Genomic DNA, 22,556 nt, shown 5'->3' with positions numbered 1-22,556 from the left:
TGTTGTGCGTGTGTGTGTGCGTGTGCCACACAACTGCCCGTTTCTGCACCTTACTCAGCTCAATCCCATTGAGTCACTTTCCACCGGTGTCATCATTAATTAACTTATCTGGGCCAGGTGAAAAATCTATATATTTATATTCTTAAAGGCCATCTCCCAGTCTGTTTTTTAAGGACAGCCGGCGCGGCGGGCCGATACGCGGGTCATTAATCGAAGGTTCTTATCGGACACACCGCCGTCCACGGCGCCTTTTCTCTTTCTCGACACATCGCAGCTCGGTGGCGGCTACGCGGGGAAGGTGACTTTAAAGAAGAGAGATATTCATTTGACTGACAACAGCTGAGAGAGCTTGGATTTGGTGGAATGAGTGTGTGTGTGTGTGTGTGTGTGTGTGTGTGTGTGTGTGTGTGTGTGTGTGTGTGTGTGTGTGTGTGTGTGTGTGTGTGTATATATCGACGCGTTAGCCCTCCATGATCAAAGTGTGTGTCTGGCCTTCTTTAGTGTCCACGCATTAGTATTCAAACGCACACACATACATTTGCTCCTTATTTTCGTCGTGGCATTGATTTTGGCGAGCAGCTGTGATCCATCACGCGCCGTGGCCTTGATGTTTTGACTTGATACTATCTCTCCGATATCGCCGCGGTGACGTGTCATTATTTACTTTTGCCGCGGGATGCAAGAGTATACATTAATTAATCAATATGAGGCTATTCTTGCCATGTTGTCCCCTTGTCCACCACATACGGGCTCAATGGCGAGACGGATGAGGGGAAGAGCGGGAAGGGTGAAGTGTGTGTGTGTGGGGGGCGTCCACATCGTCAAAGACGGAGCACGAAGATGCAGCTCAAGTTACACAACTCTCACTCAATCTATCCAAACACTTACAAAGCACTTCTACGTGTTTTTTTAATCTGTGAATTTATGGAAAAGAAAATTCAGAAAACCTCACGAGCAATCCGATGCAAGACGTCGACAAATCAGTCAATTGGCCACAAATATTCCAACTACTGTACAGTAAAAAAAGTCAGACTACATGTTTTAATCAGTGTTTCTGCACATCTAAAACGTACGACTTCCATGCTCACACTGTACGGATCAATCCACAGGCCACAACTATACAATTTCAATAAAGTTAATTTAAACATGATGGCCGAGAAAGGCAGCACCTACATTAAGAGAGAAAGGCAGCACTACATTAAGAGAGAAAGGCAGTACTACATTGTGCAAGACTGCGTTCAAAATTGCATACAAACATACTTTTTATGCTAAGTACGACGTGAAATTGAGAACGTAGTGCGTTTTAACTGAACAGATGCCCAGATGAGACGTGAGCCTACTGAACATACTCAACTGCCCCAAAATGCATTGCGTCTCTTTAGACTGTCCAATGGCTGACCGCAAGATAATTAATTTGGAATAGTTACGAACAATGGGGGGGATGTTGTCAAAGACAAAGTGGAAAAGCACAGGAGCTCTAAAAAAAAAAGATATGATGTACTGTAGAAAACATATTTAGCACTAAAAGCTTTAATAATTAAAATTTGCTGTAAAGTAATACTGGAAAAATATTAAATTGAGTGGAAGACGTAATATTGATTTACATTTGTGATAAACAATTATTGTCAAATGGAAGCTTGGACGAGTAACATTGTGATCGCTACCGTCATGAATGTGCTTGTAATGCACGACATACGTAATCGATAATTTCATAAGCAGTGTGCATTATACACAGATTGAGTTCTAGTGTGCGGTACATTTCCAAATTTGACTATGAAGAGAAAGCACGAAGAAGAAAAATGAAAAAGAAAAATATGGAGTCGCAGATGGCTGGAAGATGTAGACAATATGGTCTGTCTGCTCTGCAGCAAAGTTCAGTTATATTTCTATCAAAGCACAGACTCAGTGGTGACAACTTGTAAAACACTGCTCCAATATTATTCAAAAACCATCTATACGACTGTGTCGTATGTGTTCCTGCATGCTCACCCTCCGTAGCAGGAAACAGGGTTTTTCCTTCAGTCCTGGCCTCCGCCAGTTTGCCGGTCCTGAGCAAAACCTCAGCAAAGTTTTCCTGAGGCACGTCTTTGTAGGACGAATACACATCTTGACTCTGAGAAAAGGAACGAAGAAGAGAGAGTGATGAATAAACACCGTGTACTCAACATTTTACCGAGGGAATCCCGACACGAGGAGAGAACAGATCAGGACACAGAGATGCGATTAATTTCCTGGGATCAGACAGATGAGAGCCGGAGAAAACAAATGAACCTCAGTACGAAATAAAGCTTTTAGATAATGAATCTATAGGATTCTTGAACAAGTTGTTTCTCAAGAGTCTGAGAGGTGAACAATGAAATCTGAGCTCTCGCCAGCCTCGTAGCTATTCCTAAAACACACCGTGTCGCCTGTCTATCTTCTCACTGAGTCCCCCTCCCTCCCCCCCCTTCATTGTAACTGTTAAGGTAAAAACCAATCCCATTGATCAGCCGATTCATAGACAGATGGACGTGGGGAGCCATTATTGGTAGACGGATGATGGAAGATGGATGAACGCTGGAGATGGTAGCGGAGGAAGGGATTTGGAGAGGCCTATTAAAATGCCATGAGAAGAGATGTATTGGCGTTCTCCGTTTCCCCTCGCGTCCACTCTTTAAGCTATCCACATGATTTGTGTCTCCGAGTAAAAAGCCCAGTCATAGCCTAGGGCGACCATTTTCTACGCATAAAGGTCAAACTACTCCTTTTCTTACTTTTCTACTTCCAAAACTCCGTCTGTGGACATCCTTCTCTTTTTGGGTTTTATGGTATTCATCCTTCTCTCTCCCTCCATCTAATATATACAGTACTTCTCCTGTTATGGTTAGATTTGTTTGTTTTTTTATTCAAGTTTGTTTGCTGTTATCTTCCCATTATTCTTTGGTTTATTATTATTTTCCTGCTAAGTACTATTAATACTTCCAAATTGCTTTTGGCATTAACACTACTTAGTCTGAAATCAATATTCATTTTGTTTTAACATTGTTTTGGAAGGGCTTTATAAGTCATCGAAGAAAGAAATCTGATTAAATGTCAAGGAAGTCAAGCATTTTTGCTGTAATTTAAGAAAGGTGGACTGAGGTATTACAATAAAAAATAAAATAAAAAAGGAGAAATAAGGACAACAGGGATGCAGAAGGAAGAAGAAAAAAACAATGAGCCATGAGCACTGGTGTTTAGCCACTCACCAGGTCCACACAAGGCTCATCAATGAGTTCCTGATAAAAGGGGCTACAGCCTTGACGCTGCAGGTTGGAGTTCTCATACGCCCCTTCCTGACGAGTGGCTCCTGCACCGTGACCCTGAGGAGCCATCAAAACATCATTAAACTTTCACAACATGCCCGCAGCACTGTCATCTCTCTTTCTCTCTTTGTCCCACAGCTCACATCCTCTCCGGTATTTTTTTTTTCTGTCTTTACTTAGAAACATGCGACCACGAGCCGCCTTCCCCCAAATCGCTGCTGAGACAAAAGACGGCATCAATCTCCGCCCCGGCGACCACCGAGCCAGTCCAGCCGCCGGCAACCGCCAGATATTTAAATATTCAACAGGCGGGCCAATTAATTATGCAGGAGATGAGCTCTTGATTGGTTGTTTTTAGGATGAAGCCTATGAAGTCTGTGAGCCAGAGTATTTGAGATATGAAGGCAGGGGCAGACCTGCAACTGTGCACTTTCACAGACGCACACATGCTGTGCAGCTCAGGAACTAATGACGCTACAAACAAGCATAAAGTGAATACATCTGCAGTCAGTGCCCTGTTCTTGTTGGCTGCTTGACCATGCCTTCTACAGCACACTGCTGTTTATGCAGACATTTAGATCCACAAGTTAGTTTGTTAATTAACTCATGAGGCACTTTATTGCCCCCCCGACCGAGAAAACGGCCTTCAGCTTCACCGCAGATCGCGTTCATTACAAACAAAAAGTGTTCACTCACGTGCAGCGGCCGGAGGAGGTTGAGCGAGTCCTTCCACCAGCGGTGGTCACTGACCGCGGTCAGCACAGCCTTGGTGGTCAGTCCCGTCGTGGTCAGCACTTCCATGGTCTTCGCTGTGGTCCTGTGCAGCAGATCCCCGGCTGTCGCCGCGGGGGAGCCCACAGAGGCAGCGCAGGCCTGGGGCCCAGCGAGTGACAGCAGTAACGGGATGGACAGAAAACATGACAGCCATGTTATTCTCGTGTGTCACTCAGTTTACGAGAGTCTTTGCTACTGGAAATCGCATTCATACAGAATCCTGATTCTGATCTGTATTGTTGTATTAGACCAGAGGACAAATTTGGAGCTGAGGCCTTTTGGGTATCGGTGTGGTAATAGACATAGTCCCGTTCTGTTTTTTTATTTATTAGGTACTTGAGAGGAGCGCTTTAAATCGGTGCACTTCTCCTTGTGTCTGTTGGTTTGTTTGAGCAAAGTGTAAAGGAAATTACAATATGCACCGTTGAGGCAGCGCATAGCCCTCCCAGCCTGACTTGAGAGACACATAGTGAGCTCTTGTGATTAAATATGCCCAACGTCTCACAGTAATGCGTTATGTTGTGCAGTTCAAAATTATGGGAAATATGCTTTCTAAAAAATTAACTTATATAAGTATGTTGCATGTGATTCCTTTTGGTTTCGGTCTTTTCGCATTTTCTAAACTGTATATGTGTTTTCATGTACTATGCATTTTTTATTAGGTGTGACGCACATTGGAACTGCTGTGCCAGATAAATATATGTACTTACTTACATACTTACATATTTTCTCTCTGGCCTAGAAATAGATACCACTCATATATATCTGACTAAAGCCAGCAGCAAGTGAGCTGAGCTTAGCATAAAGACCAGAAGCAGGTATAAAGACCTGTTTACCTGCACATCTAAAACTAATTTAAACTTTGTTACAAGAGTCATATATGTCAGTATATATGTCAGTATATATATATATATATATATATATATATATATATATATATACATATACATACATATATATATACATACATACATACACACACATGAGATTTGACCTTCGCATAGGAGCAACAGTTTGCTGTAAAGTCACTGGGGAGCAACTTGGGGTTCAGTGTCTCCCTCAAGGACACTTTGACTTGCAGACAGTAGGAGCAGGGAATCATGCGCCAAGGGGCCATGCTAAAGAGGTAATAATAGGTGGATTGTATATGCTCTGGACAGAGCCAGCTTCATACAGCTTCACGACAGACATGAGAATGGTGTCAATTAAAAAAAAATCTCATTATGCTTTTATCATTTTTTTTTAAATGAAAAGAAATGAACAAATAATTGGTGCATGGTCCTGTGAATTGCATTCTTGGGGTATTTTTTAAAGCACGCCACCAGTTTTCACGGTATGTTGGTTTCTGCACAGTTGAAAAGGATTTTAAAACCAAATTTAGAGAGCCATTGGGCCGAGGCCAAATCGTTTAGTGCCTTTCATCAATACTTTATTTAGCAGGGGATTTAGGATTCAGGGAATGAAAAGACCCAAACATACATAAACACTCAAGATGTTTGATTAAAAAAAAGCATGCACGCATACACACAAACAAACACACACACAGTCACACATCCATCTAGGGCTTAAATATACACGAGTGAGGAGTAGGGACATCAATACAACAATAAAAGGACAACAGACAGTTTCAAATGAGCACCCTTCCCCACACAAAGGGGATGCAATTCAAGTCATGAAACATTAACACCCACTCAAGGCTTCATAAAGCTGGCGGTGCTGAAGGGGAAGAGAAGGGGAGGCATAAATAATCCAAGCGAGCTGAGTAACCTTAACACTAGATTTACACCTCATCAAATATGAAGCAATGAGAAAACACACAAACCAAAACAAAAGCCCACACCCACACAGGAATAGCGGAAGCGGCCGCTACAACTCAGAGACAAAGAGCAATCATATTAACATTCAGACAAGAAAACAGAGAATAACACACACAAACCTTTACAGAGTCTGTCTCGTCAGCCTCTCGTCCACTGTCAGTAATAACAGGCTCCATTTGATAGTTAACTGCCTGGTACAAAACCTAGAGGACACAAATTGGGATGGAGACGGAAAGCCAAAGATGACAACCAGCTATTTCAGCGGAGCAACCTCATTGGATACAGGGATAAATTGAAATGTGGACAATGGGTATGATTGACAAGAAAAATGGTAAAGAATAAAAAAGAGGACGTTTTAAAACACAGTGAAGAAATTACCAGAATTGAACTTAACTTGAAATGTAACTTTTGTGTTTGTTTTGACTGATTGTTTGTCATGCAAGAGATTGATATTACAATTTTACTAAATAGCAAGTATTGTTACTTGGTCTGAATCTGTCAAATTACATGTCATTCATATTTTGAGAGACTGACTATTGATACAAAATACTGGAATCAGCTGTCATTACAAATAATACAGAATACACTGAAAGACTGCACCATATATGGTCAAACCAATCATAAAAGGTGAAGGGTGACCTGGGTTTGCAGGTCACTGGAGGCAGCCAGCAGGCCGTGGATGCTGTCGGGGGGACAGTGGGTGAGAGAGAAGGCTAAAAGCTCCTGCCGAGCCTCCAGGTCTCCATAGCCCTCACACTGACCCAGCAGACTGCACACATCCCACGCTGGACTGTAACCTGGAGGACGGACAGGCGGAGCCAAACAAGGAGGGGAGGTAAAGTAAAGTAAGGGGAAGAAAGGAGGGAGAAAAAAACCTATGTTTTAATTCAAGTGAATGAATGCAGGATATAACAGCACCTCCTATAAAAAAATCTATAAAACTATGATGACACATGAAGAGTGCTGCAGGGATAACTTAGTTTTATAGGCCAAACCCGGAAGTTGGCATTGCACTGGTTCCCTCGACAGAAATCCAATGGGATTTTGTATTATTGCAGACAATAGCCTCTGAGGCAAACAGAAGTTTATGCTTCTGATAATTTTATTCTGCAAGACAATCTTTACAAATGGTCATTTCTTAAGCGTGAATGCAATCTGCAGAAGTAAAAAGCTACACAAGTGAACACAACGAGGGCGGACGAGTCGGCGTCACAACTTTTTGTCGGCTTATTGAGCCACTAGTTTTTAAGAGTGTGATATTCACTGTAAGGAGGTATTTTATTATATCATAGAACAAAACATTTGAATCTATTAAGCTTGTTTTAACCTTATTCCAGACATCTAACCAAAAACCTATCAAGTTCGAGACGAGGGAACCAGAAGTATTATTTCTAGGTACTCTGGCTCATTCCTGCATCGCTCAGTATAAAACAAACAAATTGACTCTGCTCACACACAAACATGTCACCAAATCGCTGAGCAGAAGTGGTTTTCATTTTCTATCAGTGTCCTCCTGCATCTCTGCTAAACTAACCTGAATCCTATCCTATCCTGAGGACCAAGGCATAAAGAGGTCGGGCACTGTATGAATTCTAAGAATTTGCCGTCAAAAAAAAAAGAATCTAAAGGACATAATGCTGAGATAATGATGACACAATAAAGTGCAGCCTTCCACCAATAAACATTTAAGTCTGAAAAACACGCTTTCTCATGAGAAAAAAACGCCGACACATTGTAATAACTGTGCTACACTCGTTCCGGATTTATCGCAGTTAGAAAGCAACACGCCAGCCAGACTTCATTCCTACAAACAGATTCAATTACTCCCACTGCGTCCTCAGACAGAGCACACCGGCGCTTATCTGATTACATCGTCTCTTTCTACCAGACACCTTTTGCTCGTCCACACACTGTCTACCGCTACTCAGCGCTGTGGGAAGACTCAAGCAAATACTATTCGCTTCGATTCATATGTGGCGTAACACGAAACGAGGTCAGACAAAATATCATTATCGCAGCGACCACTTTGAATCCCCTCAGAGGAAACGCTGAGGAGTGGGCCGGGCCGTCTCGATTGGGATGTTATTGTTATAGTTATATCGCCGGCCTAATTTTGGTTCTTGTGCACGAACGGACACAAAGCCGATTTGGGGAAAAGGATGGAAGAAGCCCAAAAGTGAGTAAGCGTTTGAGATCATAAGAGAAACCAAATGAAAGACACCAAAGGGTCCAAACACACAACACCAACCGCCGTGTACAGCAGCCAGGATGTTCATCTTCATTACAGTTTACAAAACCCATAGGCATTTATTCTGGTGTCTGATACTGGTTGAGTACGTTTGTCGTTCTCTATTTTTTGGTGGTTGCAAGTAAAATTTTCTCTATTTCTCCATTTTCACAGTTTTGACCATCATTCCCATGAGATACAGGAACAATTTACCTGTCAAGTTCTGGGGACGCAGACTCTGCAAGACATTCTGGAGCGCATGGTACAAAACAGTATAACCAACAGATTAACTATCTCACCTAAACCCCTTATAGAGAAGGGAAATTCCAAATGTTATCATTTTTTGGCATTGCCATTACAGTTTTGGCAAATATACCGACTGTGGTTGCACACACAAACAATTCTGCAATGTCATCTATGGCATGTTGGGACAATTTGCTTTCAAATTGTGCAAAACATTTTCGTGACGAAAATAAGCGCCTATAAGCGTTGAGCTTCCCATAACCAATGCTGCTCAAAGAGATTTAATACATGTGTATTTATTTCTAGTATAATAATCAGGTTTATAACTTGAGGACACTCAACATCACTGGGAATTATTACTTCCAGGCAAAATATGTAAACAAATAAATAAAAATGAACAAAATTACCTGATGCTCTACTGCAGACCTGGGCATTCCAGTCTGGCCCGCGTGAGGTCAATCAAAAATGAAAAATAAATAAATAAGGTGCACGCCATGAATGCAATACAAACGGCACTGCTTCAACCTGTTTGTGTCCCTTCCCTCTGGCAGGAGGTTGAGGTCCATCAGGACTAAGACCTCACGCCACACAAACAGTTTCTTCCCGCCAGCAGTCGGGCTCATCAATAGAGCCCGGGTTCCCCACTGACTGACTATCACAGGACTATTCACGGACCATTCTTTCGGACCATTTATTTTTATGCCTTTCTCTCCTCCTACCGGTCACTCCACTGCACAATTCATATTTAAACACTCATGCCACATACACTTAACTTTAACTTAAACACACACGTCACTTTAACATACACTTACATTAATGTTATCTGTTGTCTGAGCACTTTATCCTTATCTTATTTAGACTTTTTGCACTGTTGCTGTCGTTGATTGTTGTTTGTCTCGTCTAATGTCTAATGTCTAAAGTATGCACCTTCCGCCCAACTAAATTCCTCGTCTGTGCAAACATTCCTGGCAATAAACGGTTTCTGATTCTGATTCTTTTACTTTGAAGGCGATTTATTTATGTGTGTGCGCGCACACGCGCGCTTACACAGCCTCACGACGGGCTGTGTTGCCGACTTGGAGACTGAAGTGAAAGCGTATTGTTCTGCAGTTTCTGTCCTCAGCGAGCAGCGGGTGCTGCGGCGAGACCCCCGCCTTCCAAGGAGCCTCGCGCTGCAGTCTCCGCCTCCAGATTAAAAATGAATCACGCAAGCCGCCGCGGATCTGACCTGCGGTCTGATACACTATAGCAGAGCACTTTAAGCCAGGATCACTTCTGGATTTTTATTCTTCTCTCAAAGAGGAAAACTTTCCTCACATGAGGAGGCCTGCTCAGAAGATGTTGGTTCTCTTTGGATCTACCTACATGAGAACAAACATTCTAGTGATGAAGTTCAACAGATCAGATCCTCTCTCTCAGCTGTCCTTCATCTCCACCTCATTCAACCAGACTTCATGCTCTTGTTCAAGCCAACACAGACTGGACTTTTCTCCCCGAGTGAGAACAACTGAACTGGAAAACATCAAAAGCACTTATTGCTTTTGTTTAAAGTTAATAAATTGCTGGTCTTTAACATACATATTTAAGGTAAGTTTTTTTTTTTTAACTTATTTTCATAGCCTTATTGTAACATGTATTCTTACTAGTAGCAGCTCAAAACCATATAATTTACAGTTTTTTAATGAAGTAATAACATTAATCATTTCCTTGGCATAAAAAAGAACCTTGCTAGCATAGTCCCTTCTACGATCCAAGGTCGTGAAACTGTTTCTGCTTCATTGATCACAAGAAAATGTAAAGAAAATCACTTTCATGACTGACTCTGTGGAGCCCTGTTGTCTGGATGTTAAAATTCAAACAAATTTGGCAGATGAAATGTAGCCTATAACTGTTTTGTTCGAAGCAAATGAGGGGAAAGGCAGACAGGCATGACGTAGGTTCACATTAACTTCAGTGACACTTCCGTTTCCGTTTGCCTGTGTCACTCGTTTTCCATTGTCAACTACGTACCTGCGGCCATGAGGTCCTGGCAGTGGATGGAGCAGGCCTTGAAGTCCAGACACTGGAGAGCTTGCTCAGCCAGCAGGGTCAGCACTTGGCCTTTTCTAGCATCCTTGTCATCGCCTAGATTCACAGACAGATAACCATTGAATGTCAACACACAACCAAAAGTGTCTTTTGAAAGCTTTTTGTGTGTGAAATCTTGTGAAATCTCAAGCTAACACACTGAACAGCAAATCTCATAATCCTGCACATCACATCTGGCTTAATAACCCTCTTTATTAAATCTCCTGACTACACTCACACACACAGAGGCTCCAAGTCGCAACATAAGAGCCTCTAACTGTCTTAGCTGCGCCATAGACCGAGCCTGAGACTACATATTAATCTGTCTTCTGTCAATGAGGTTATTGCTGTGTCTGTTCATCTCAAACAGAGAGTATGAAATATTTTTAAAAGTACCATCTCGCCTTCTCGCTAAAAAGTAATGAATCTCAGTTTTAGTGTTGGTGGGATTGTTTGCGGTGTTAACATTCACGTGGTGGTTCAGGGCAATCTTTGATCTTTATCTGATCTTTATCTGAGTTCAGTAAACAAAAGGGAGAGGACGGGGCGATGAAGAGAGGCAGAAGCAGGTCTTCTGAACAAACCTGCATGATGCAGATCAAAGAACGCGAAAAACACGATGGCGCTGGATTGATCTGTGTGTGTGTATGTGTAGTTTGTGTGTGGAGTGAGTGGCAGATAGAAATGTGGTGTTTACTGTGAGGGGGAAAGAAGCGTTGGTCAAATATATTCAGGGTGACCGGGGAAAGGGCGCCTTCAAAAGCTGTCAAGACCTCAATATAAAGGAGTTGCATTTGTGTGTCTGATTGCGTGCGTTAGTTTAGACCAAATGCTATGATCAAGACATGCTCTGGCATTTTTTTTCACGCCGATCTAAATCAGGCATCTTGGGAATCCAAGTGAAGCCTTTACCTGTCGTATCACAGGGCCATTCAAAGAGTGACGAGGTGAGAACAATTTTATTCAATATCATAATTATGGATCCATTCAAAAACAACAACTTTTTTCCTCTCCTCTAGCTCTGCCCCATAAGACAGAATGATTTACGGAGCATTTCTGTCGACCGAGGCGGGAACCAAACCCAAAGGGCTTTTAACCGGTGTGCTGGTGATACCTGCATTAAATATTCACCACAGAGCCCCGGAGCGATGCGCCCTTCAAAAGCCTCCCCCCTGCATTTATTTATTTAAAAATGTGTTTATTCCTCTTCTCATCTCCATCTGCCCTTTTTCCCCCCTGAACCACACAGAGAGAGCTGCCTGCTGACTGAATGTGAGCAGCACAGGCAGAGAAATGCCACAAGGCCGGTAAGCAGGTTTCCTTTAGCGGGTGACAAGCCTCAGAGAGAGAAGACAGAACGTGCTTCGAGTGAAGAGATGGAGGACAGAAGAGAGGAGAAAGCAACACACAGAGCCACAGACAGACAGACGGAGGAGCAGACAGATAAAACAAACATGCAGAAACATTGAGAGAAAGACAGAGACAGCAATGTTTATGTCATTTTGGAGGTAACAGGATGACGTCTTTAACTTTCCCGGTATGCCAGTGGTGAAGGGGGGCTGTGGTTGGTTGGAGAGGTCTAAATAAATAAACAAATAAATATATATATATATATATATATATATATATATATATATATATATATATATATATATATATATATATATATATATATATATATAAAATTGTTTCCTTCATGAATTTTAACTAGGAATTTAAACTCAACCAAAACACCGCCAACATCCCATGCGTTTCATGTGTTGACTCATCAACTCGCTGCAATGTGTGCTTGCAGTGATACTGTAACCCCAAATGGGAGATATGAAAGCTTGATCAAAAACATAAGAAAATAAACTAAATATAGGAGAATCCCATCTGGAAATAGTACAAGCACTCTGATGTAAACAAGTTTTTTTTTTTCCTGGTACAGAGCGTGTGCTAGTAACTCCTGAAGGAAGAAATATGATGAGGATTGAAAGAGAGACCTAAACATAAAGAGCTGAAGTTTGTTAACCAAGACAAGACGAGGCTCGATAATGGCTTCCCTGGCGAGGTTTGTGAGTCTGTCGGATGTTGATAAAAAGGCAAAGTCCTCTTTAAAAAGGGGCCAGTCTGTAGGATTTAGTGTCATCTAGCGGTGAGGTTGCAGATTGCAAACAACAGAAATTTCTCCAGTGTGCCAAGCGTGGAGGGGAACTTCGCGAAAAGCAAAACAATTCTTATTTTCTGCCAATAGATCCCCCTAAAGGCTACATTTGACATTTTACCAGCTGGTGCATCTGTCAGCTTTAAAAGTGGTTTGACGATCAACACTTTTATCTGAGGGAATAAGCGAGCTTCAAAGAAGCTCCACACTGCGTGCTTTGATTGGAGGTACAACACAAGATTTTTTTTTAATTACGTGGATGATGCAGCTTTCTTAACTCATAATAGCATCTTTAAACATTATCAGCTTTGAAGAACAGTGAACAGAAATGTAACTTATCTTAGGTGGTAATAATGAATGTGAGAAATGTCAGAAACAACATCTATCCGACTATCCTGTACAAATGTCCTTACAAATCCTGAAAGGATGAACAGATTTGATTTAATGGCCTAGAACTGAACCTGTCCCGGACTGTCATAACGACATGAAACTGCACAAAGTGATGCGTCTGGGGAATAAAAAAATAGCTTGCTCCTTTAGTGAGGGTCTGCTTAAGTATGGATTTTTGCTTGCAAGCTGTACTGCTGCTCATGAAGCTGGCTTTCCCTCTTGTGTGAGAGCTGTCAGTACTGAAAGTACCCACGTGCCGTGCCGTGCCGTGCCTCGCGTGGGCGGTCCTTTCTCACTTAATCTCATGAGCTTTATCGTGAAACTGCCACCAGAGAAGAGCCTTGATCAGTGAACGTTCATTGAATGTTTCCATCATGCACCCGAAAAAACTCAAAAGAAATGGGAAGAAAGATGATGTGATTGGTGCTACGTTTGTGTGTGTGTGCGCGTGTGTGTGCGTGTCTGTGTGCGTGTCTGTGTGCGTGTGTCCGTTGGTACCTGCCACTCGGAGAAGGGAAGCCAGATTCAGCAGAGTAGTGGACTGCTTGTAAGCCGTGGAGCAGTGGGCGATGCATTCTTCTATGAGAGACAGCCGGTCTGGTCGCAGACGCACTGGGAGGAAAGAAGGTAGACGGAGGGGGAGGGGTGGAAGACATATTTAGCTAATTAGTGTATTCAATCTGGAAAAGTTGCAGTTGACGATACAAATGATGCAAATGATAGATGCAGCTGCTGGCGCGATGTCTGCAAAATTATAAAATGCTGCGCCGAGTAAATCCCCACAACCTTATGATAAATTGTGCCGATATTGACAATGATGATGTTGGGTGTTGTCGCTTCTTTTTTTGTTTTTGTCACGTGACGCAAGAATAATGCTGTCACAGACAAAACATTAGACCCAGAGGAACTTAATTGTTAGTTGCAGCCTGGAGGATATACAAAAATATATATACACAACAAAAAACACATCAAGGTTGAATCCCAAAGCCTAAGAAAACAATAATTTACAGCAATTTATTTTTGCCTATGTATCTATAAATGTATCACTTTATCTGCCAATATATCTATGATAGGCAAGATTGGCTGATATATCAGAGTCATTTGTTAAATAATTGTACACAATAACAATGTTATAATCTTGTCGACCACAGTCCCTTGTTTCCCGTTATCCTGTAAAAAGTACAAGCATTAGTTTTATAACTGTGGCGTTGAGATGCAATGCTTGTTGTTCGACATTTACAATATGCATTTAATTTGCCTGTTAACATGGCTTATTATCATTTCTTACTCAATCAACAGGATTGTATTGAACTTTTAGGGAGATTTTAAACTTTTTCATAATTTGAATTCAAGATACAAAAACTACCAAAAACCCATTTTAACAGGTTTTCTTTTCTGAAAATCTAAGAAATAGCTTGTTTGGTTCCTCCATAGGCTTCTGAGCTTTCCCTGCACCATGCTGTGTATCTTTATGGCTCTGCATCACTTTAGGCAAGGCCCAGAGGGAATTCTGGGTAGGGTGTTGCGTATGAAGCATCACCTAAGGCGCTGTTGGGGTGCTGCAGGAGACAGCAGAAAATGGATTATCTAGGCTCAAATCCTTTCACTTTATACTGGTGCATGTTAATCTGCGGGTGCACAAATTTAAGATATGACTTTTACTTAGAGAAAAAAAATATGATGTGTAGTTTTGTGTGTGGAGAGTGTGTGCGCATGTATCTTTGAGTCAGTACAAACAACTGCATGAGGCCACTGCAGGCTATACAGAGCCATAGAGCTGATCACTGGCACAAAACAACACAAAAACGTAGTGATTGGAGAGTTTTACTGCACCTCTTTTTCCTACCATGTTTCTGTCCTTAATGTTTCCTTCTCATATTGTACTTTCTTCCTAAACTCCCTCCTGTTCTCCCTTAGTCTCTCAGGTGAGGATAAGTGGGTGGTGAAAAGAAAATGCAAGTAGACAGCAGGGAGTGAGGAGAAAGAGAAGAGTGAGTAAGGGAGCAAAGAAATGATGGGGAAAAAGCTGGAGAGGGTGAGAGAGATGGCAGTTTATGGTTCTCTCTGTCACAGTGCTTTTATGCTGGCAGCTCAGTTTGATGAGGGCAAAAGGGGGAAGAGAGCACAGGCCTCGGAGGCAAACAACACCTCGGTTCAGAGGTGAGGCGACGAGGGGCCAGGCTGGCTCATTCTGGCTCCACGGTTTCCTTTAACAGGGAGCCATGCTTGGAAACTGCTGCGATGGGGAACTGGTGTGGAGCCAGAAAAGAGAGAAACAAAGAGCGTGGAGTTGAATACTGATTGGTCAGGTTTGCAGATGGAGCGCAAATATGAAAAAAGGAGTGTCGGAAAGCGTGCACGCGCCCAAACCAAGCACTTTAATCCTAATTAGGCCATCAGCCAGATGTTCTTTGCACAACAGTCGAACCATAAATAACCGTATATTTAGATATAGTGACAAGAAGAAGTGACATATAGAGGGATGAAGGGACTGACAGCAGGGAGAGAGACAGGTTGGATGGTACATAGGTGAGGGGGGTGGGGGACGGCGTCCTTACTTTAAACCTGAATGAATAGCTACACAGACAACACATTCACGCACACTTGCACGGTACCTTGCAGTGGCAGGATGCTGGCGCTGAAGTCTTCCAGTTGGCTGAGAGCACTGATGAGGTCCAGTTCCTCCTGGATGGTCGGAGGACAGTCTGTGATCAGCTGGAGACACGACCTGGTGAAGATGTCAACCAGTTAAAACCGGGACACATGACTACCAATCAGATGGCCTCGTAGGACCTAGAAGAGGAAGTCTGAAATTCAGACTCATATGCAGGACAGTGAGGTAAGATTAAAGCAAAAGGCTGAAAACAGAAGGCAATAGCTAGTGTGGCTCAGTCCAAAGATAACAAATTTCCCTCCCAGCTCCTCTAAAGCCCATAATTAACGCATTACATCCCCTTTATTTACGAGTTCTATCTGACCTTGATTACTGCTCAGCAGTCTGGTCGGGTGCAGCCAAAATAGATCTGTCTGAGCTCCAAATAGCTCAGAAAGAAGGTTCACACTGCCCTGTCTGTTTAGTGTGAGGCAGAGGACAGAGAGAATGCATGCCTGTCTCTCATGGCTCAGACTAGAGCGATCTAATGAGCTTCTTTAGGAACATCAGTTATAGCGAACAACCAAGTTGTTGGTACTCAAAGATAAATTTTGTGAGACCAACATAGTACAACATAGGTTATCTAGTTAAATAAAAACCCAGAACAGATGTTTAATGTATTGAGCAATCACAGTGTGGAACCCATGATCACCCATGATGATCTTTGGAGCAACCAGTAAGGCAAGACTCCAAAAAACACATAACAGTATAACTCCAATGTGTGGACCACAAATGCGAACTAAGTGTATATAGTGAAACTAAAAGTAAACATTTCTGAAAACACTGAAACTTAAATCAAAAAAGAAAATGAAAAGTCAAAACAAGAAATGAAATAAAAACCAATTGAAAAACTATTCTAACCGAATACACTTTCAAAGTTGAAGCAAAAAATGCTTATTAGATGTGAAGTTTGTGAAGTTTCAACATCGTGATCTGCTCAAATGGATTTATTTACAAAGTCTAGACTCATTTGACGAATCTACAACGGGGGAGTTTTACTCTTCTAACACAATCTACACTCATTACCTTTAATAGGATTATGGAGCACATCACTTAGCATATGTACCAATACACTCAACGTGTGAGTGTGTGTGTCGTGCCTGCTCGAGATGAGAGTACACACTCTCATTTTCTTGGTTTTTCATCAAGCAATTATACAGCAAAAGCAAAATACTGCAAAGCTTGAGAGAGAAAAAAACTGAATGATTAATTTACAAATAAATAAATAAATAAACTGACACTTAAATAAATAAGTGTCAGTCAAGTACAGAGGAAGAAACTCCTTGGAGTGTGTGTTCAACGAAGAAACGCTGCGGTTCTCTTTCACGCTTGTCGTGTTTGAACAAAGACAACTAACACAGAAGAAGAGGCGTCTCAGAATCCCCATCAGCGTAATCAAAGCGTTCCCAAACATACATCTTCATAACAGGTTGAATCGATGCCGTTCACAGATTAGAACACACACGCACGAACGCACGCACGCACGCACGCACGCACGCACGCACGCACGCACGCACGCACACACGCACACACGCACGCACACGTCTAAAACACTCAGCAGCTTCCCACTCTGCTAGCACGGCCGCGGTGTTCTTGCCAGGAACAAGAGGTTCGTCCTGGCAAACGAGAGCAGAAAAAATGGCCGTGGACGGGCGAATGAGAGACAGAAGGAGGGCATGTTGATTATGTACTCGTGCTGTGAAGTGTCTGCAGGCCTTGCGTGTGCTTGTTTGTGTTTGTGCATAGAGATCCGCCTTAGAAAAGACAATGATGGAAGAAAAAAAGAAAAAAATCTATTTTGGTTTGAGTCATGATGTGCTTTGCGGCATGTATTCTGAAAATTGCAGATAACGACTTCCTGTCAGACAGACACACGGGAGAACACAAAGTTAACATTTGTGTAGCAGTTATCAATGGACCGCCAGAGCCGAGACCTCGCCTTTCTTTTGACAAGACCAAACTGTGTGGACCGGCACGTCGAGCAGCGGTGGACTGACGCACTCATTGAGTCTCTTTCTTCATTGCTGTGACACATTTCACTCCAGCTCTCTCCTAATCAAACACGTTTTCGGAAGACAAGCTTTCTCGAATACAAGAGAGACAACGAGCAACAAAATGAATCGCCCCTTTTGGGCATATTTCTTACATCTTTCAATTTCTCCTTGTATAATAATAATAATAATAGTAATTGTCTTTGTCACCAAAGTACCTGACAAGTTTTAAAAAGCTACACCCAAGACTTTGACAACTTTTACATATATCTAGAATATAATTGAAAGTCTGGCTGAAGAACAACAAAGATTTAGAGGCTAAACGCTATGTTGAAACAGTCAACACAAATATGAATGATGAAAATAAAACGTGTTTGATAAAGCGTTGTATTAATCTTATCCAATTCAGATAACGACATGTATGTAGGTCAACCTTCCTACAATATATTTTAGGAATGTAACAATTTGAGTGAATGCAAGGGAAAACAAAAACAAAAACATATTGCTATTTTAGCAGTAACATATTGCGTGTAGACAAGCAGACACAGAACAACATTAGCATTAATTTATAGTTTGATAAAAGTCAAATATCGCTCTGTTTTTGGTCTCCACCAACTCTTGAGGAAAATATCGGGCTCTTTAGACCCTAAACGTTCCTCTATGTTCACCCACTAGTTGCTAACTTTGTCTGCCAGCTGTTTGGTGCTGGGCAAAAAGTGTAGAGTGTTTTTAGGGCATTAGTAAAAAATTAAAAAATTAAAATCTAAAACAGCTTTCTAATATTGGTGGAAACGAGGTTGACAAAAGTAGAACTTAAACACTGAAGTTGTAGGCTATAACACCAAAATAATCAGCTCAAAGATGCCAAGCCATAGAGAACCTCAGTTTGGGTGATGATGCTCTGTGGGTTTGTCACCACCAAAATATTAATTATTGCAGCTTCAAACAATATATGAAACCTTTTTGCTCCAGATTTGTAAAGACTTGTAGATACTGTGTTTGTACTTCATTCTTTGCCCGTCTCCACTGTGTGCATGTGAGCGTCTCTCAGTCTCTGTGTGCATGCGCCTCTCTGTTTGTCCTGAGTGATACTGCAGGATGGAGTGGGAGGGGTTTCCCATGTTATTTTAAGAAGGATCTTTTTGTCCTGTAAACTCTCGCCTGGTGCAACTGACACTAGCTTTCAGGACACTGGCGTTTGTGTATCTGTCCGAGCATGTATGTGTATGTGTGCGTATTTGGTATTTAGCACACATTTAGGATACAATGCGTGTCTGTGGAGCAGTTATTGTAACCTAAAGGACACAGGCAGCCATTCTGTAGGGACTATTAATTTCAGAGAGACGTGCACAAGTTCAGACACTGTCTCATGTCTCAAATTCACAAGCAACAAACACGCACACACACAGATTCACGCACGCACACACACAGTGGGACCGTTACAATGGATGATGATGTCCAAATGTGTGGAGGGGGGCCTCTGCATGAGTTACTATAAATGAATGACGACCCAATTACTGTCCCACTTCCCCACTAGGAACAGACGGTAAGGTTAGACAGCCAGCAGCCCCCCGCTGAGATCTGAAACTAGCAACTGACATAAATGCACTACCATTCAAATACATATTTGGTATAAATTTCACGAAGCGTGCCTATAAGAAAGAAAATAAAAGCAGCTGCTATGCAAGCATGACCGACAAAATAGCAGAACATTATTATGTTTCTCCTACATCGACAACAAACAAGGTCAACATCTCAGATAGCATACAAACAGTTGTAATTGGTTAGAAATTAAATGAAACCCATAACTTCCCCTCATTATTGTTTAACATGTATCTTTACTATCAGAGGTTACAAACTAAATGTGTGTGAAGTTAAACTCTGAATCTGAATCAGCCTTGTAAAGAATTGGCAAAATGAGCATTGAAAAAAAATATAATAATCAAATCGGTCCTCATAAGTAGAGAAATACTTGTTATTTTCCTCCTCACCTGGCCAGGCCCATGCAGGGGTCCGTCAGCGTGGTGGATGAGTTGAAGTACTCTCTGGCAGCAGCCAACACTAACTCCAAGCTGTTGTCGTAGGCCACCTTCAGAGCGTAACCTTTACCCCGGAAAGACAAACTGACAGGAACATCCTGGCTGACCTGGAAACATGAATATAACATTTAGAGATCAATGAGACTGCAGCATTAGAATTCACAATGGGTGGTTTAATATACTGAATACATAGAGAGACCGGAAAGTGCCGTGTGAATGTGAAGTGGAGTCATGTTTAATATACCTTGGAGCAGTGCATGAGCTGCCCTGCCAGGCGTACGTTCTCCACACGGCTGGAACACAGCAGGGACTCAACAAAGACCTGCAGTAGTCGGAGAGGAGAGGGGATATTATGCAGGGAGAGATGGCGTTTAACTGAGCACTGTGGGAGTCTGAATTCAGTGGTTCTGGTGGAAATGCACCGCTCAATGTATCAATTATGGACCAAGGTGTCATTCAAGGAGCAAAATGTGCACTTTGTCACCTTGAACTACAACTTTTGCTCTTTTTACAACGCAGTTTAGCAGAAATTTGATTATTCCGTGTCATCTTTCATTGCCGTCTTTACCTGGTGACATGTCTCTGGTTTCAGACAGGTATAGACATTCTTCTGCATGTCAAGCAGGTCCTGAATGAGACCTCTCCACACAGTCTCACTCACGGGAGGAATTCTGGACACATGCAGATGAACGTTAGGTATGGTCGAGGGATCTTGACAGACATTTGGAATTTTCAGTGTCTGTGTTGAGTCTTTCTAAGTTCATACTTGCGACCAGTGTGGCGGCACAGTTTGACCATCAGTTGGTGCGCTTCCTCTTCACTGGTCTGGCTGTTCTTCACATAGGAAATGGGCTTCTGCAGGCCGTGTTTCTCCAGAACCTCCACCACACTAAGAAGTAGAAGCATGGACGCACACATGTATAATCGCACACATGTATAACCACTAATATAATCATAAAAACTAGGGAAAACGCGCAATAAAATCAGACAAAGACCGTTACAAGTCACATTAATCGACACGTTCTTGCAGTAGAAGCAGAAGATGGGATGATTGGCAGCAATATGTATCACAGTCGGAAATAGAAAATGGGGTAAAAAAAAAAGAATATATGAAAAATGTAAAGGAGAGTACAGATGAAAAAAACAGAAGAAGTGTGCACTCTAAGCTGTTCATTATTTTGGCAGTAGATAGTTATTTGCAAGCCACGGTGCAGATTATAAAGTGTAAAGCAAGACTGAAGAGCAACATGATGAACTGCAAGCAAACAAGACAGCACCTCTTTATACGCGTGTGATAGTCTAAGGGCATTTGAATGCTGGCAGTAACATATGACTAGGGGGGAGAGTGTGTGCATGTGTATGCATGCATGTGTGTGTATGTGTGTGTGTGTTGGTGTAGAATTAGCATGGCATCCCCCAGTCTCAACAGGGTCGGGCTGCTACAGATGTTCGCTCTCTGCTGCAACTCATTACCATAGTAAACAGGTGACTGTGTGTGTATGTGAGCAAAAGATAGAGCGGGAAAACAAGCCTTGATATTAACATTTGTGTGTGTGCATGTGTGTGCATGTGTTCAAGTGTGAATGTGTGGGAGTGTCTGCATGCTCCCTGTGCACATATTAATGTGCCAGCAAGTGGTAGTGGCAACAGCTGAAAACAGCTTTTATTGTTGAGCCGCTCAATGAGCAGACAGTTTGCATTTACCGCCTGATTCATCTGGGTAAGAGTGTGTGTGTGTGTGTGTGTCCCAATACTTCAGCACAAAAAAATATACATGAACACACTTTCCAGAATCCCCAGGGTGCATTTGTACATGGCTGTGTGTGCCTGTGTGTAAATATGTGTGGATATTTGTCTGTGAAGGCCAACACAGGCTTCCCTGCTGCTTCCTCCTCCTCCTCCTCATCATCATCTATATTCACATTCCCTTCAGGCTCCCACCCTCCTCCTGCTTTCATCCTTATCCTCCTTCCTTCCTCCTCCTGACTTCTCTATGTTTGGAAGTTCATCCTGAGGAGAGGGGTGGAGGAGAGAGAGAGGGAGAATAAGAGAGAGATCGAGAATGAGAGAGAGAGAGAGAGAGAGAGAGAGAGAGAGAGAGAGAGAGAGAGAGAGAGATCGACGTGGAGGAGATTTTAACCTGAAACAGAGAAAATGCCTGCGGCTGTTTGAATACCATGAGACAGACAGTAGTGCTTTGATATCGTGTGTGTGTGTGTGTGTGTGTGTGTGTGTGTGTGTGTGTGTGTGTGGACTGCACCTCCATGCCTACCCTCCTTGTTGGTGTTTTCCATCAAGCCCATAATGGAGGAAGGAAGTAATAAGCATGGCTACAAAGTGAACATATCCCAAGCAATGCAGCACTAACAGATGAGCTCCACCTCAACACTTTAGATGCCCCACAAAAAGATACAGCAGTGATGTACGGACCAAGAGCCGGGGTGAACTCTTGTTTTGTTCAACCATAAGTCCAGAACCCAAATATGTTCAATTGAAATCGTTAGAGAACAGGAAGATATTCCAGCTCCTGAAATGAGCTTACGTTTGGAAATAAAACTCTGATCCGCACACCCGGGCTGGGGGAAGACGAATGATGAAAAGGGGATGGCAGCTGAAAGATGGCGCGAGCGTGTCGACGTACCTGAGATGCTTCTCGAGCTTGTCCACCTGATCATGGAGGGACGCGGTGGCGTCCGTGTCTTGTCTGTGGGATGACAAAACACACATGCACAAATAATTATTTTGTGTTCTTGTCATCAAAAGAGAGGAAGTAAAAAGTAGAACACTTCTTTTGCTAAATAAAGTGTGTGCACGGTGTGCAAGTGTATGCCTCTGTGGGTATGTAAACTAGCACAGTATACTGTGTATGTGTGTATGTGTGTGTGTGTGTGTGTGTGTGTGCGCGTGTGTGTGTGTGTGTGTGTA

At 42.4% G+C, this 22,556-nt stretch overlaps 1 protein-coding gene across 1 annotated transcript in view; it reads right to left on the bottom strand.

The window, feature by feature from the left end:
• nbas (NBAS subunit of NRZ tethering complex) overlaps nt 1-22,556 on the bottom strand; it is a gene marked incomplete at its 5' end in the record, with an annotated part of 141,167 nt that overhangs the window by 73,146 nt on the left and 45,465 nt on the right. The window contains 13 exons of the mRNA XM_079214701.1: nt 1,990-2,113; nt 3,228-3,341; nt 3,981-4,157; nt 5,995-6,078; nt 6,515-6,672; nt 10,356-10,469; nt 13,447-13,560; nt 15,564-15,676; nt 19,584-19,738; nt 19,876-19,953; nt 20,200-20,302; nt 20,398-20,520; nt 22,273-22,335. Of these exons, the coding sequence (XP_079070827.1) occupies nt 1,990-2,113; nt 3,228-3,341; nt 3,981-4,157; nt 5,995-6,078; nt 6,515-6,672; nt 10,356-10,469; nt 13,447-13,560; nt 15,564-15,676; nt 19,584-19,738; nt 19,876-19,953; nt 20,200-20,302; nt 20,398-20,520; nt 22,273-22,335 (1,520 nt within the window). The remainder of the gene's footprint in view (nt 1-1,989; nt 2,114-3,227; nt 3,342-3,980; nt 4,158-5,994; nt 6,079-6,514; nt 6,673-10,355; nt 10,470-13,446; nt 13,561-15,563; nt 15,677-19,583; nt 19,739-19,875; nt 19,954-20,199; nt 20,303-20,397; nt 20,521-22,272; nt 22,336-22,556) is intronic.

Source organism: Taurulus bubalis, assembly GCF_910589615.1.
Source record: "Taurulus bubalis genome assembly, chromosome: 3".
In the NCBI taxonomy this organism is placed as follows: Eukaryota; Metazoa; Chordata; class Actinopteri; order Perciformes; family Cottidae; genus Taurulus; species Taurulus bubalis.
This window is presented reverse-complemented; position numbering and strand designations above follow the sequence as displayed.